The following is a 12,712-nucleotide window of genomic DNA, read 5'->3' as shown; positions in this document are numbered from 1 at the left end:
AATTGTAACGTTACTTATCTTGTATTATGTGACGTTTATCCGTGAATACTTATAATTATATAAAGTATAACTTAAATTATTGTAATTAAGTAACGTTAGTTGTTATTATGTGTAATTATTATATGCTACACAATGAATATCAGCAAATCTACATATTAAAACTAGAAAAAAGCTTGGATATTTAAAAAACAATGTTTAGCATACAGTAACTAACTGATTAACATCAGACTTATTGACTTGAAAGTTGAAAGTCATCTTTTATTGCACAATAAAAGATCACATACCATGGTTTGAATTATATGATTGGTCCACATCGGTGTACAGGAGCTATTTGAACAGAACAAATAAAATATCCCAAATAATAAAAAAATAAAATAAAAACACCCACACCTCTCAGCATTGCTGCAGATTTCATACAAAGAGTATGTTCACTTTTTTGTCTCGTGTAATCACCCAAATATAGTGCACTTGCTTCAAATGTAACCACAAAATTACAGTGCTTCCTTGCCATGAACACTGACCATTATTAGTTGCATCAAATCCATCTTGAGGAGCAGAACTTCCAATATAGGGTCAATAGAGATGAAAGCACATTTCTACATGGTACACAATGCTCTAATGTGCCTTGAACACTAAGGACTTGACCCTGGATTTTATTCTGTCTGGCTAAGCAGCTCTGTTATAAGAAACACTCCATAGTAGCCTGCCTTGCATACTTAAGTTTGGGAACTGCTTCAAATGTAAAGACTGGGTCTTATTAGCAGGTCCTGGCATGCAAACACTGACAGTGGCCAAGCAAAATCCAGTCTCCTACTACGTGCATATTTAAAAGCATTGGAAATATTCAATGCAGACAGAGTCTGACCAAATGACACTGGCGTATGGTACCCAACAATTCCCAATTCTCTTGTTCCCCATCAGAAAAAGCTACTAAAATAATCTCCCTTTGATTTATCCATGAAAAATGGAGGTAGGGGGCTGAGGGGAAAGGCTTTTTGCTCTCAGAGTATCCAGGAGCAATTATCCAGAGACATATTTTTACATTTTGGATACAGTCAGCATTACCATTTGCAGAACAGTTCAGCTTTTATGGAAAATAAAATGAATCCGCGTTGAAATCAAATATAGGAAAAAATCCCAAACCTGGAGACAGAAAGTTTATGTACATGTTGCAATACACAAGGAGACAACTTTGAGACAGTAAAACACAATAAATACAGGTAAAATTTGAAATTTATCAGACTCTTGGATGAATTATCAAACCGTTCCAGTTGGGGGAGAAAGACAAAAATGGTTATTTGGAGTGTTATTGAATAGATATTCATTGATCTTAAAATGGGCCCAGATACTGCACCAGGGAGACTTTCGTTTCAAACACCATGTTTCAAATAGAATTAAACGGGAGTGTTTTTGAGTTTCCAACAATATTGTTGGGTTTTCAAACTATATATTTCCAACAAACGGTACATTAATAAAATCAATACACTTACAACCAGCAATGCAGCATTCTCAGCCTAACAGTCTGAACTCTCCAGTTGTACATATACTGGCTGTGCTTCTCCTTGAAGTTTTGAAGGCCTTTAATGGAGTTATGAATTTATCAAGATGTCCAAAAGCGAGGGTAACGTAATCATCCAGAGGTCTAGACGAGGGCTGTGGGTTTTTGTTCACCAGATGTTACTGAGACAGTAGTGTAGGGGCAATAGAGAAAGATCAGAACTAAGCTTTCAGACTAAAAAGTAGACATTTTTGAAAGTCAAATAGACTTTGTGCTTTGCAATACTGTTTTGAATGAGTTGAGAGAGGAAATAGACCTGGTTATGCTATTTGACAAGTGTTAACTTACGACTTCACAGAGGCCAGTATCTGTACAACTAGAGCGTCTGCATTTTAACTTGAATGACTGAGTCTGCTTCCCAAAACGTTGACACTGTACACAAGTACTTTGATATATATTTTCCCAACATGAAGATGTAACAAACATCCATATATAAAATGCTAAATAAGGCATTGCAAAGTGAACACAAGAAGATATATGTGATGAGAAAAGGGAAATGTCGTATTAGGTGAATCTTGAAAAGTAAAAAAGAGAAAAGCAAAATAAATTACATTATGGTGTCACAAATAGTGTGACAAGGCAACAACAGCATGTTTTTTGAAGGTGACCATGATTTTTTTTGTTTTTGTTTAGACAAGAAATATACAGTACAGGTTTACATAGGTCAAAATGTACAAGAAGTGACATGTGCAAGCGTGCGCATGCGTCCACACAAACACACAAACAAACAAGACTGAACACAATTACAGGTAAACATTCACCAAAAAGACTGTGCAAAAACGTTTTCACATCCGAAAACTGAAAAAAATTAGTAAGATGAGAAGGTGGAAAATGATTACTCCCACAAAAGAGAGACCCTGTTGCGATTGGGGGAGAAAACAAGTTAAATTATCTCTGGTTATCAACTAGTGTAAAGTATTTCAAATAATAATAAAAAATTCACTAGTGCTGCTTTTTTTCTTCACACGTCCCCCCCAATATGAGACATACTGGCAAGGGGAAAAAATAACATTGTGTGCTTGTAAACAAAAGTAACAGCAATATACAGCTAGATTGATTTACATGTTTTCAAAAATCTTGGTAGGTTTTACTTTACAATATTTTCAAATGAACCAGAGAAAACAAGAGCAATGAAACCCATGAGAACGAGACGGTCTGATGTCTTCCTGTCAACCCACAGGGCTTTAGTGAATGCAAAAAAAAAAAAAAAGATTTGCAAAGATATTTTGGTCTTATTCTGGGTTAAGTAATATATCACCCAAAACAAAACAACTTTCTGGCATCATTTACTCACTTCCAAACCTGTGTGACTTGCTTTTCTTAAGTGACACAAAAGCACAATGACCAGGACTTATCAAGCTTCAAGGAGGACAAAAACACTATGAACAGTCCAAATTAATTATGCACTGTATTCCAAGTCACACAATACCTTTGCATGAGGAAAAGTGTAGTTGCATGGTTATTTTTGAAGCTTGACAGCCATTTTATGCTTTCATTGTATGGAAAAGCTTTTGTGCTCCACAGTCAGTCATACATGTTTGAATGACATGAGGGTGACTAAATGATGACAGGGGACTATCCCTTTAAATTCACGCGTCAGGCTTTTATTTTGTACGCCCATGTACCAAAACCTTTTAGAACAGAGTCTCATCTATGGCACTAATGCTTCGCCCTTGGACTTGCAGAACCCCCAAGTACATATAACCATCTATATAAACGATTAGTAGTATCGCAACGGGGGCACTTTATCAAAAGCGACAATGTGGAAACGATACCAAAAACAAGGAGACAAACAAAATAAAGATAAATCAATTTTTGTTTTGGATTGTTCTTTGCCATCACCTTCAAGCCTTGCTCTTTTAGAGTTTCCATTGCACTCACCATGTTGCACTCATGCCATCTATAGCTTTGTTAAAATCTTGACTAAAATGAATACATAGCAGCAAGCAACTAAGAACAAAATACTGTGGTCCATCAAGAACGAATCAGACGCAGCACTGCTGGTAATCTACCAATGGGATGAGAGTTTTCTTTACATTATTCTGAGAAATGTTTCAAAACATGAATCTAGGCCTTATGCAACTATAAAAGCATGATCCGAACCACCATTATGGAGTGAGACTGCTGTCTTTTTTTTGCACAATACCAACATCCTACCACTTTCTGAGAATCAGTGAAAGATGCTAGTGAATAACACCTAATCGAGGGAGGGGGGGAGGGGGGGGGGGGATGCTGGGGTCACTAAGAGCGTTCTCCGTCAATAGACAGAATCTTCTGAGTGTCCATTCCCATGATGCAAAAGGAACCTGCTAACAACAATGATGATGTTGCCCCTTTGTAGGATTCAAGACCTCTGAGAGTTTGCATGCTTCAAGTGTCTATTTCTTTAGCACACACCCAGAAGGTAGAGTAGATGTCAGTGAAATTACAAGGGCAGATCTATAAACAATACATTGATAATCAAAGTCCTATACACAAACTTTTACCGACACGACACACACAAAAGTACTGCGGCCCAAACGTGAGGATTCATTCTAGTCTCCACCGTCACACGGGCCTTGAGAATCTTGCTCAGGTTCTTCTCCCGTTTTTTTTTTTTCCTTTTCTTCAGTACTTTTATCCTCAGAAGGATCTTGTATATGGTCAGAAGAATCTTTGACCACAGCTGAATTTACATCATGTCCATCTTCTTCCATTACACCCTCTTGGCTCTTTCGTTCGGGTGTCTGTTCGACTTTAACCCCCTTCGACTCCTCGCCGTCCATCTGCACACCAATGTTCCCGTTTCCCTCCACGAGTCCTTCCTCTCTGACCTTCTTCCTCTTCCTCTTAGGGCTGCCCGTGCTGTCTGCTGCAGGCATAGCGGGCAGTGCCATTATACTGCCTGGTGGCAAGAACATATGCGGATACAACAGACTATGTGACATTCCCGGGATTAGAAAGGGGTTAAAGGTCAAATGGCTGCCGGTGCTTGTGATGCAACTACTACTACTGCTGCTAGTGGCCGCAGCTGTAGACACCGAAGCGGACACTTTTTTCTCTTCCCCTCCTTGCTTTGCTTCCTCCTTAATCCAGTTCTCCGTGCTCATCGGAGAGCTCGTGTTATCCCGCTGAAGTGCAGTATCCGAACTATCCGGCGGGCTTGAGGTTGAGGTTACGGTTGCGGAGTTCGTAGTCATGCTCGCTGTTGTGGATGCAGTTACGGTGGACATAGTGGCTGTCGCCGTGGAAAGTGACTGACTCATCATCCCACTCATGTGAGCGCTATACATGGGCGGCTGCACGGCCGCCATGCCATGGAGCATCATGGGCAACATGCCGAGACCATTCTTGCCATCATCTCCGGATGTTACAGCAGTGGCGAAACCATGAGGAAAGCCCATGATACCGGTGAGTGGGATACCAGGGACATTGCGGAGATTGGGTAAACTAACCAGGTCCATGCTGCCAATGAGCCCACCGTTCATGAAGAGCGGAGCCATGCCAGCGGGGAGCTCGGGGGCTTTGGGCATCTCGCTGCGGGGTCGCCTGCCTCTTCTGCGTGGACCGGGATCCCGACACACAGGTCCAGTGAGGATGCGTGCGAATTTACCCTCCGGTAGAAAACCCTGGGATATGAAAACAATATATGTACATTCAGTATATCAAAGATTGTATTAATAAAGTATAAGTTAAATTTGGACATAATTTAACAAGTTTAAAGATAATTAGGTTTAATAATAATTAGAAATGAAGTACTACAATATCATTTATAACTCTCTGGAATTCTTGATTCTGATTGGTCAATCGCAGAATTCAAACTTGAATGGATTTCAGTAAAATACAGAATAAGCAGATAAGATATTTTCTAAAATAAATTTAGAAATAATACATTAAATTATAAATTTTTTAGACATTTAAACAAATTTAGACACCCTACTTACCCTTATAACATATTAATTTACAATAGAGCATGGCAGACTATAGCATAGACTAGTACAGACATCCCTATGAGGGATTTCATGCAGATGACATGAACTCAGAATCTGTGAAATGGCATCAAGAGATTAGCAGAAATGTATCAAATGCTTTTCATCCAAGGAAAACCATAAGGATTTTGTGGTGCTTGAGCAAAACTGATCTTATTACGATTCTGCCTCAACTCTACTCTAAACCTTTCAACTTTAAGCAACGTTTAGCTGCTTAACCTTGTTGATAATTAGGATATATTCAGTTATACTGTATTACTAAAAACTACATGAATATACTGTATTACTACAAACTACATATCCACAAGTGGCTTCAGTGTATGTCTCTTTCTAGACAGAATATGTATGACTTACTGAATGCTTCACCACATCCGCCCAATCAGGAGCCACAGAGTATTCTGAATTTGCATCCAGCCATCGAGAGAGCTCTTTAATGGCTGGAGCCATAGCGCCTCCAAGCTGCAACCAGAGGAATTGTTGGTATTAAAATTAAATGAAATCAATCTGAGGAAACTAACAAAAACAAAAAAATGGTATGTGTGTTTTTGTTACCCTGCGGCCTGTGTTTCTGTGCACTACTGGGACTCTCTCCTCTCCAGTTAGAGAGCTGACGTCAAGCTTGGTGGGATCTTTGCAGCGATGCCTTCTCTGCTTTGGACGCTCCAAGAAACTGTGCAACATGCTCACGTTCTGAGACTATGAAAGACATACAATATAAATTAAGTTATAGTAATGTATTAAATGTCAATTATATTATTTATATTAAGGCGTATATAAGCTGTATACACTAAACATTCACAATTAGGATCATTTAAAAATATCTTTCTGGATGAAAATTTTTTGTTGTCAACCTTTTTTAAAGCACACAAAAATACCATTAAAGTCAACATGAAACAGCATTCACATCTATTTTAGCACTAATGTGAAGTACTACTACTAATGTGATAATTTTATCCAATGGAAATGTAATGGATTGTGTAAACTACCGAATAATGTGTGCGGTATTATGCCCAAAAATAAGAGCAACATGAATTCAGAAATAGGGTCACAGAAATATTACTTTTTAGTCTCACAACATAAAACTGTTCTGTTTCTAACTTACCGATGGAAAAGCAGAAAGCTCCATGTTGTAGTTGGGGTTTTGTCGGAGCCATTCCATTAAGCCTTTATTGGCCGTTTCCCTGTCCACGCTCACATTCAGGGTCTCTGAGGCTGGAGGAGGAGCTGGAGAGTTTGCTGGAGGGTGAGTAGGAAGTGTATTCGGCGTGGATGGAGGGCATTCTGACTGAGAGGATGTTGAGGACACAACAGGCTGACTGATGCTCTCTGACCCACACTGTGTAATATACAAAGATAAACACATGAATGATTCAAATGTATTTATATTAAAATGATTAGTAATAAATTAAAATAATAATATTTTTAATATATACAATTAAATTAAATATTCATTACTAAGAGATTCATTACTAAATTTATTTATTTATTTTAGTGTCATATAAGCATCAAAGGCTATTTTCATGGCAGAATTAAATTTAAAATAAAAATTTCTTTCAAAATCACAGTAATTCAGATTTTTTATATTTTCCTGGTAAAACTTGCCATTGTTACTATTATAAAGCCATATTGTATCTATTTCAGTGATGTGTGGTTCCACAAACCTGTTGTTCAGTCAAGTTCATGGCTCGTCCCTTCATAAAGCCGAGATCAGGAGTCTCTACATTTCTTCTTCGTCCTCTTCTCCGTCTCAACATTGAATCATCACGACGAAGACTGCCGTTGACAATCTGCCCTGTGACAGGGTGAATTAAGCCAGCCTGCAAAATGCCAGCCATATCCAATCCCAGTGAGCCTTGTATGGAGCCTATCCCGGTTATTTTGTGGGGCGCTGACTGGACACTGTGGCTCATATGACTGATTGGCCCACTGTCTCCACCAACTGTTAGTTCTGTTGGTTTGGAGAGGTCAATAGCAGTATCCTGCCAACCATTAAGAAGAAGAGCATTAGCACGATGAGACACGCCAACCTGGATCTTTTCTCCAAGATGGCTTGGTTTGGCAAGAACTTCTGCCTCGAATTCAAACCCACGCCTGGGACGTTTGAGCTCAGAGAGAAATGCAGGGGCAACTAACCGCTCCTGTTGGGACAAGCGTTGTAAATCAATGGGACTGTATGTGTATGACATTTCAAGATCTCATTCATTTCCATGACCTTTCAGCCCTCAAAAATCACACGTTGGAAATGTTTTGATATTTCCAGGTTTTTCCTTTAATTTATTTCAGGATATTTCCAAAACTTGCTTTGAATTTAAGACATTTCAAAACTTAAGGATTTGCAGACACCTTAAAATACATTTTAAATACACCTTAAAATCCTGTCTGTGGATGTGATCTTCTTACCTTTGATAAGTGGGGTACTGTATGTGGGAGGTTGAAGTTAAGGCTCTGAGATATAGGCATTCTGGTGGTCAGAAATCCTGCCCTCTGGTGGGCACTGCTGGGCATGCAGGTGTTGGCCAATGCAGAGGGAGACTCATACTGTTGACTAGAGGAAGGCCACTTCCCCTTTAAGATAGTATGGCAGATACTGTCAATACGGTTGATGATCACTCTGTCCTGTAGGTGGCAAAAACACAAGACAGTGTATGAAATGGGTCAAACTGCAGCAATAGGTGACTGATACATGTTTAGTGGCGTGATGTGAGCTGAAACCAACTTTACCACTTACTTTACAAGACTTTCACATATATATATATATATATATATATATATATATATATATATATATATATATATATATATATATATAACTAATTAACGAGACATGGAATAAGACAATAAAACAGACAAAAATCACTAACATGACAATACCTTAGGCCACTCTGAGAAGGAGAAGAGTGCTTTCTCCTGTAAAAGCTGAGCAATGGTTGGTTCCCTTATTTCATGGACACTGTCTGCCATCTCGCACATGGGCAGAGCAAAACGTGGTGCATCCACATCTCCCAATAATGCTAAAAAAAATGAATACGTTTTTTTAAAGCATGTTGCTAGACAGAGACTAAATAAAACTAACTTCAATTTGTTTTCTTTGGTTTTAAAAACATTGTGAGAAACAATCATTCATCAGCATGTAATTTGTCTGAATAAGTTCGCAAAGTAACATAACAGAAAATATTAAGTGATTACATCAACCAAATCAGTCTAGTGTTCGTCAACGTTTAGAAATAACTAATGACAAACATCAAGAATTCAAATTTTAATTCTGTCATCATTTACTCACCCTCAAGTTGTTTCAAACCTGTATCAATTTATTTCTTCTGCTTAACACAAAGAAAGATATTTTGAAGAATGTCAGTAACCAAACAGTAGTCTGTACCCATTGACTTCCATAGTAGGAAAAAAAAATACTATGGAAGTCAATGGGTACAGACTACTGTTTGGTTACCGACATTCTTCAAAATATCTTTCTTTGTGTTCAGCAGAAGAAATAAATTAATACAGGTTTGAAACAACTTGAGGGTGAGTAAATGATGACAGAATTTTAATTTTAAAGTGAACTATCCCTTTAAAACTGGTTTGTACATCCTCATGGTACCAAACAAGTTAGCTTAAAATAGCCCAAGTTAGTTTCCTGGTCTCTCAACCTGATCTGGTTAGTTTGTGGGCACTAGTGCTGGGTATCGATTCAAATTTCAAGAATCGATTCGATTCCGATTCTCAAGATCTTGAATCGATTATCATTATTCGATTCGATTCGATTCGATCCGATCCGATCTGATCCAATCTTATATTTTTAAAATCAAAAGTTTTTATTGTTCATGAACAATCAAGTTTTTGTATTAAATAACATTCACAAACATACATTAATGTTGTAAAAATGTATTGTTCACTCAATGTATTGATGTTAGATAAGGCATTAATGTTAATGAATGGTGTCTTAATGTAGTGTTACCAACTAAACAGGAGATAAAACGTGTTTTATTTGACTTGACTGTCCTTTTATTTAATCCAAAACTGCGTTCATATTTAGAAGGCCTTTTAAACAAGAAACAACCGCACACGATACCACTTTAGGGGCTGTTCACATATCGCGTTTTATGCGCGTGCAAATTCAGTGAGAAGCACTTCAATGCATCTCAACAGGTCATGTGACAAAAACCAGCGGTCTTTCCGTAACAACATGGAAAGCTCGGCCGAACAGCTGATCATAGCTGTACAGGGCGGCTTTTTATTTCTCATCTCAATGAATATATCTAGTAGTAAAGCTAATGCAAGGGCTAGAAATCAATTAATTATTTGATGATACTTCCTCGTCATCATGGAGAGCGCAGTTTGCACCGCTTTCTCCTCTCCACAAGCGCGTGCTTTCCCTTTGCGTCTGTCGTTGCTACGCAACCATGAACAGAGGCGCGCTTAGAAAACGAATTTGCACGCGCAAAAAACGCGCTATGAACGGCTCTTTCCTCCTCTCTTGTCAACAAGTGGATTCAGAGAAACCGCATTAGCAGCGCCGCCGGTCGCCATGTCTCGGTGTGTTTATGGGGAAAATGTAGGCCTGTTATTAAATCGATCCTCTGAGTTACGGATCGATCTTTAGAAATTAATATGAAAATCGATTCAGAATTGGTGAATCGATTTTTTCAACACAGCACTAGTGGGCACTTATAAGTTGGTCAGACTAGGAAAACAGTTGCCCAACAAGCTGAACACCAACTTGGCCAGGCTAGAGGCAAGATAGGCTTACACCAGCTAAGACAGGCAAACCAGCCATTACTAGTTTTGTATATATATATATTTTTTAAAGTAGCTTAGTATTAAGAAACATGAATGTGGTCAACAGACCTGGAACTACTACATACGTCAGTATTCAACAGAATCAAGAACAAAACATAAAAAGGAAGAAAGCTAAAGTCTACAGCCACAATACCTGATGTCTTTGGATCTTCGTCTTTTATCTTGTCCTTTACATCCAAAACCTCAGTCTGCTCAAGGTGAGGGGTCTGTGTAGTGCTGTCTGGCTCAGGCTTCACATCTGACACCACTGGATCCATGAGGAACTCTTGTTTTGGGACTACATCAAGGACTGGCGATACAGAGGTGTCAGGTAAGGTAGTTGGAGATGATGGGAGTGAAGGAGGCAAAGGGTAATCTGTTGAGAGAGTAGTGTTAGTTAGATTGCACTCTTCTGTTGGCTCTGATGGTTCTTTGCAGGGTTCATCCACCAATTGCTGTTCCGCTGAGTCTTGCTGAAACCCTTCACAAGGTTCCTGCAGGGTCTCGTCACAAGTCAAATCATAAGACTCCTCTAAAGGCACTTTTTCTGGCTCTCTTAGAGGCTTCTCGTAAGATTCTTCCAAGTCTCCTTCATTGGAATCATCAAATGTCACCTTGCAGTCCCCTTTCTGGGATTCCTCAAGACAATTTTCCCTTGGAGACTCTATTGAAGGCATCTTGTCAATTTCATCTTGAGAATCCTTAGTCTTCAGACTGTCTGGAGAAAGGTCTTCCTTCTCAAAATGAAACCCTATGCTTTCAGCACCTTCTCCTGGACTAGGAACACCGTGTGTGATGTTGGAATCACTAAGCTTGTCCTCTTGATCCTCACTAATGGAATCTGCCTGGTCAAGACTAACATCCGGGAGACCAAGAGGTGGTGGAACATATTCTGGAAGACTGGATGATAAATCTGTCTGATCCACAGATGCCTCTCCAACATTAAGGTCTTTGAACAACATAAAGCTCGGTGCCAGTGGCTCGACAGGGTTGCTTTGAGAGTCCGAACTGGGCATGCTCAAACAGTCGGTTAGTGTTTCATCACCCTCCCGTCCATCATCTGGTTGAGGAGCATCCAAAAAGCTGGGTTCCAAAGCTTGTGCTCCCAAAATGGGATCAGTCTCATTGAACATGTCAGAGGTTTCAACATGGTCTGAGCTTTCCCATGGAGTTTGAAGTTCATCGAGTTCCACAGAAGGAGCCATTAAGCCAGTCTCCTCCGAGGACCCTTGCTCTCCCACCAGAACATCGCTGCGAAGTTTCCCAGCTATGGAGTCCGCCATATCTCCTTGAGCCCCATTTAGCTCCCCCTGCACACCATACGAATTTAGCATATTCAGCCCACCAGTTGCAGAATTGAACGGGAATCCGTTGAAGGCCTCTTTACCAGATTTGCTATGTAGTGTGTCTGATGTCAAGCCTTCATGTTGTAAAGACCCCAACTCCAGTGAGTCATCTAATGGAGGGCAGTCCAAAAACCCTTCCCTGTTTGCTGAACCTATTCCCAGGGAACTTCCAGGCTCCGACACTACCACTTCTGTGGGCTGGTGATGCCCATGAGTATGGACAAGTTGTGTTGGTGTGTGGGGTGAAGGTGTGTGGTGATACTCCGGAGGTTGTGGGGACTGACAATGTCCAAGGTTGGCATCATACAAGCAGCAATGATGGTGAGGCAAGCCTGGGACTGGATATCTGTGGTTTTCTTTATGAACATAGTTCCGATGGGCCTCCAGGAAGGATAGTTGTGGGTCATTGAGGATGTAGAAGTCAGTTCGACTCAAGCCATGCTTAGCAACACCGATGAGAAGATCACGGTCATGTTTGCCACACTCCCACCAGACGGGTAAGTACAAACTAGGGCGACAAAGTTGCAGTCGTGCTCCCAGGAGTGGGTGCCGTAATACTTGCTCACGGACCTTTCTCAAAAGCTCAATACGGTATAATGTTCGGGCAGCTCGCTCTTCTGTAATGGGTTCCACAAACAGCGAAGGATCAACGGTACCTACATGAGACAAGAATTTGTGTATACGTTATGACAGATTGAGTTGCTATTAATCTTCTCACCAAACTATCTCTAATTAGTTTGTTCGTCTCAAGTCTAATATCCAATTTTACCTTCATCTTTTCTAGGCGGCAGTCTACATGCAGTGCGACACATTGAAACAAAGCTGTGGAAATATCTCTCCAAGCTTTCGTCAGTCTTCCTCTCCAATCGAGCAAGGGCACGGAACTGGCCCCAGTCAAAGATTTTCTTGTCTGGGTCATACACTACTCCAAACGAGGACACTGTGCGATAGAAGTCAGCCTGCTCCCGACGTGTCCACCTGTGTTAAAGGCAATATGTTATCTCAGGAGTACATAAAACCTTAAAATCTGCCTCAAATACTGAATTAACAGATTTTCAGCTATCATA

The 12,712-nt window shown here is 39.9% G+C and overlaps 1 protein-coding gene across 2 annotated transcripts in view; it reads right to left on the bottom strand.

Moving 5' to 3' along the window:
• Window positions 1-1,215: 1,215 nt before the first annotated feature.
• Window positions 1,216-12,712, bottom strand: part of chd6 (chromodomain helicase DNA binding protein 6) — a 42,268-nt gene continuing 30,771 nt past the window's right edge. For both annotated transcript variants that reach the window (XM_079629229.1, XM_079629228.1), the window contains 9 exons: window positions 12,415-12,623; window positions 10,454-12,301; window positions 8,398-8,537; window positions 7,927-8,142; window positions 7,188-7,664; window positions 6,629-6,862; window positions 6,079-6,222; window positions 5,881-5,985; window positions 1,216-5,166 (listed from right to left, as the gene is read on the bottom strand). In XM_079629229.1, coding sequence (XP_079485355.1) covers window positions 4,093-5,166; window positions 5,881-5,985; window positions 6,079-6,222; window positions 6,629-6,862; window positions 7,188-7,664; window positions 7,927-8,142; window positions 8,398-8,537; window positions 10,454-12,301; window positions 12,415-12,623 — 4,447 coding nt within the window. In that variant the 3' untranslated portion in view covers window positions 1,216-4,092. The remainder of the gene's footprint in view (window positions 5,167-5,880; window positions 5,986-6,078; window positions 6,223-6,628; window positions 6,863-7,187; window positions 7,665-7,926; window positions 8,143-8,397; window positions 8,538-10,453; window positions 12,302-12,414; window positions 12,624-12,712) is intronic.

The sequence above is a fragment of the Phoxinus phoxinus genome (assembly GCF_949152265.1).
Source record: "Phoxinus phoxinus genome assembly, chromosome: 11".
Lineage (NCBI taxonomy): Eukaryota > Metazoa > Chordata > Actinopteri > Cypriniformes > Leuciscidae > Phoxinus > Phoxinus phoxinus.
The sequence above is the reverse complement of the archived record's forward strand: the minus strand, read 5'-3'. Positions and strand labels throughout refer to the sequence as shown.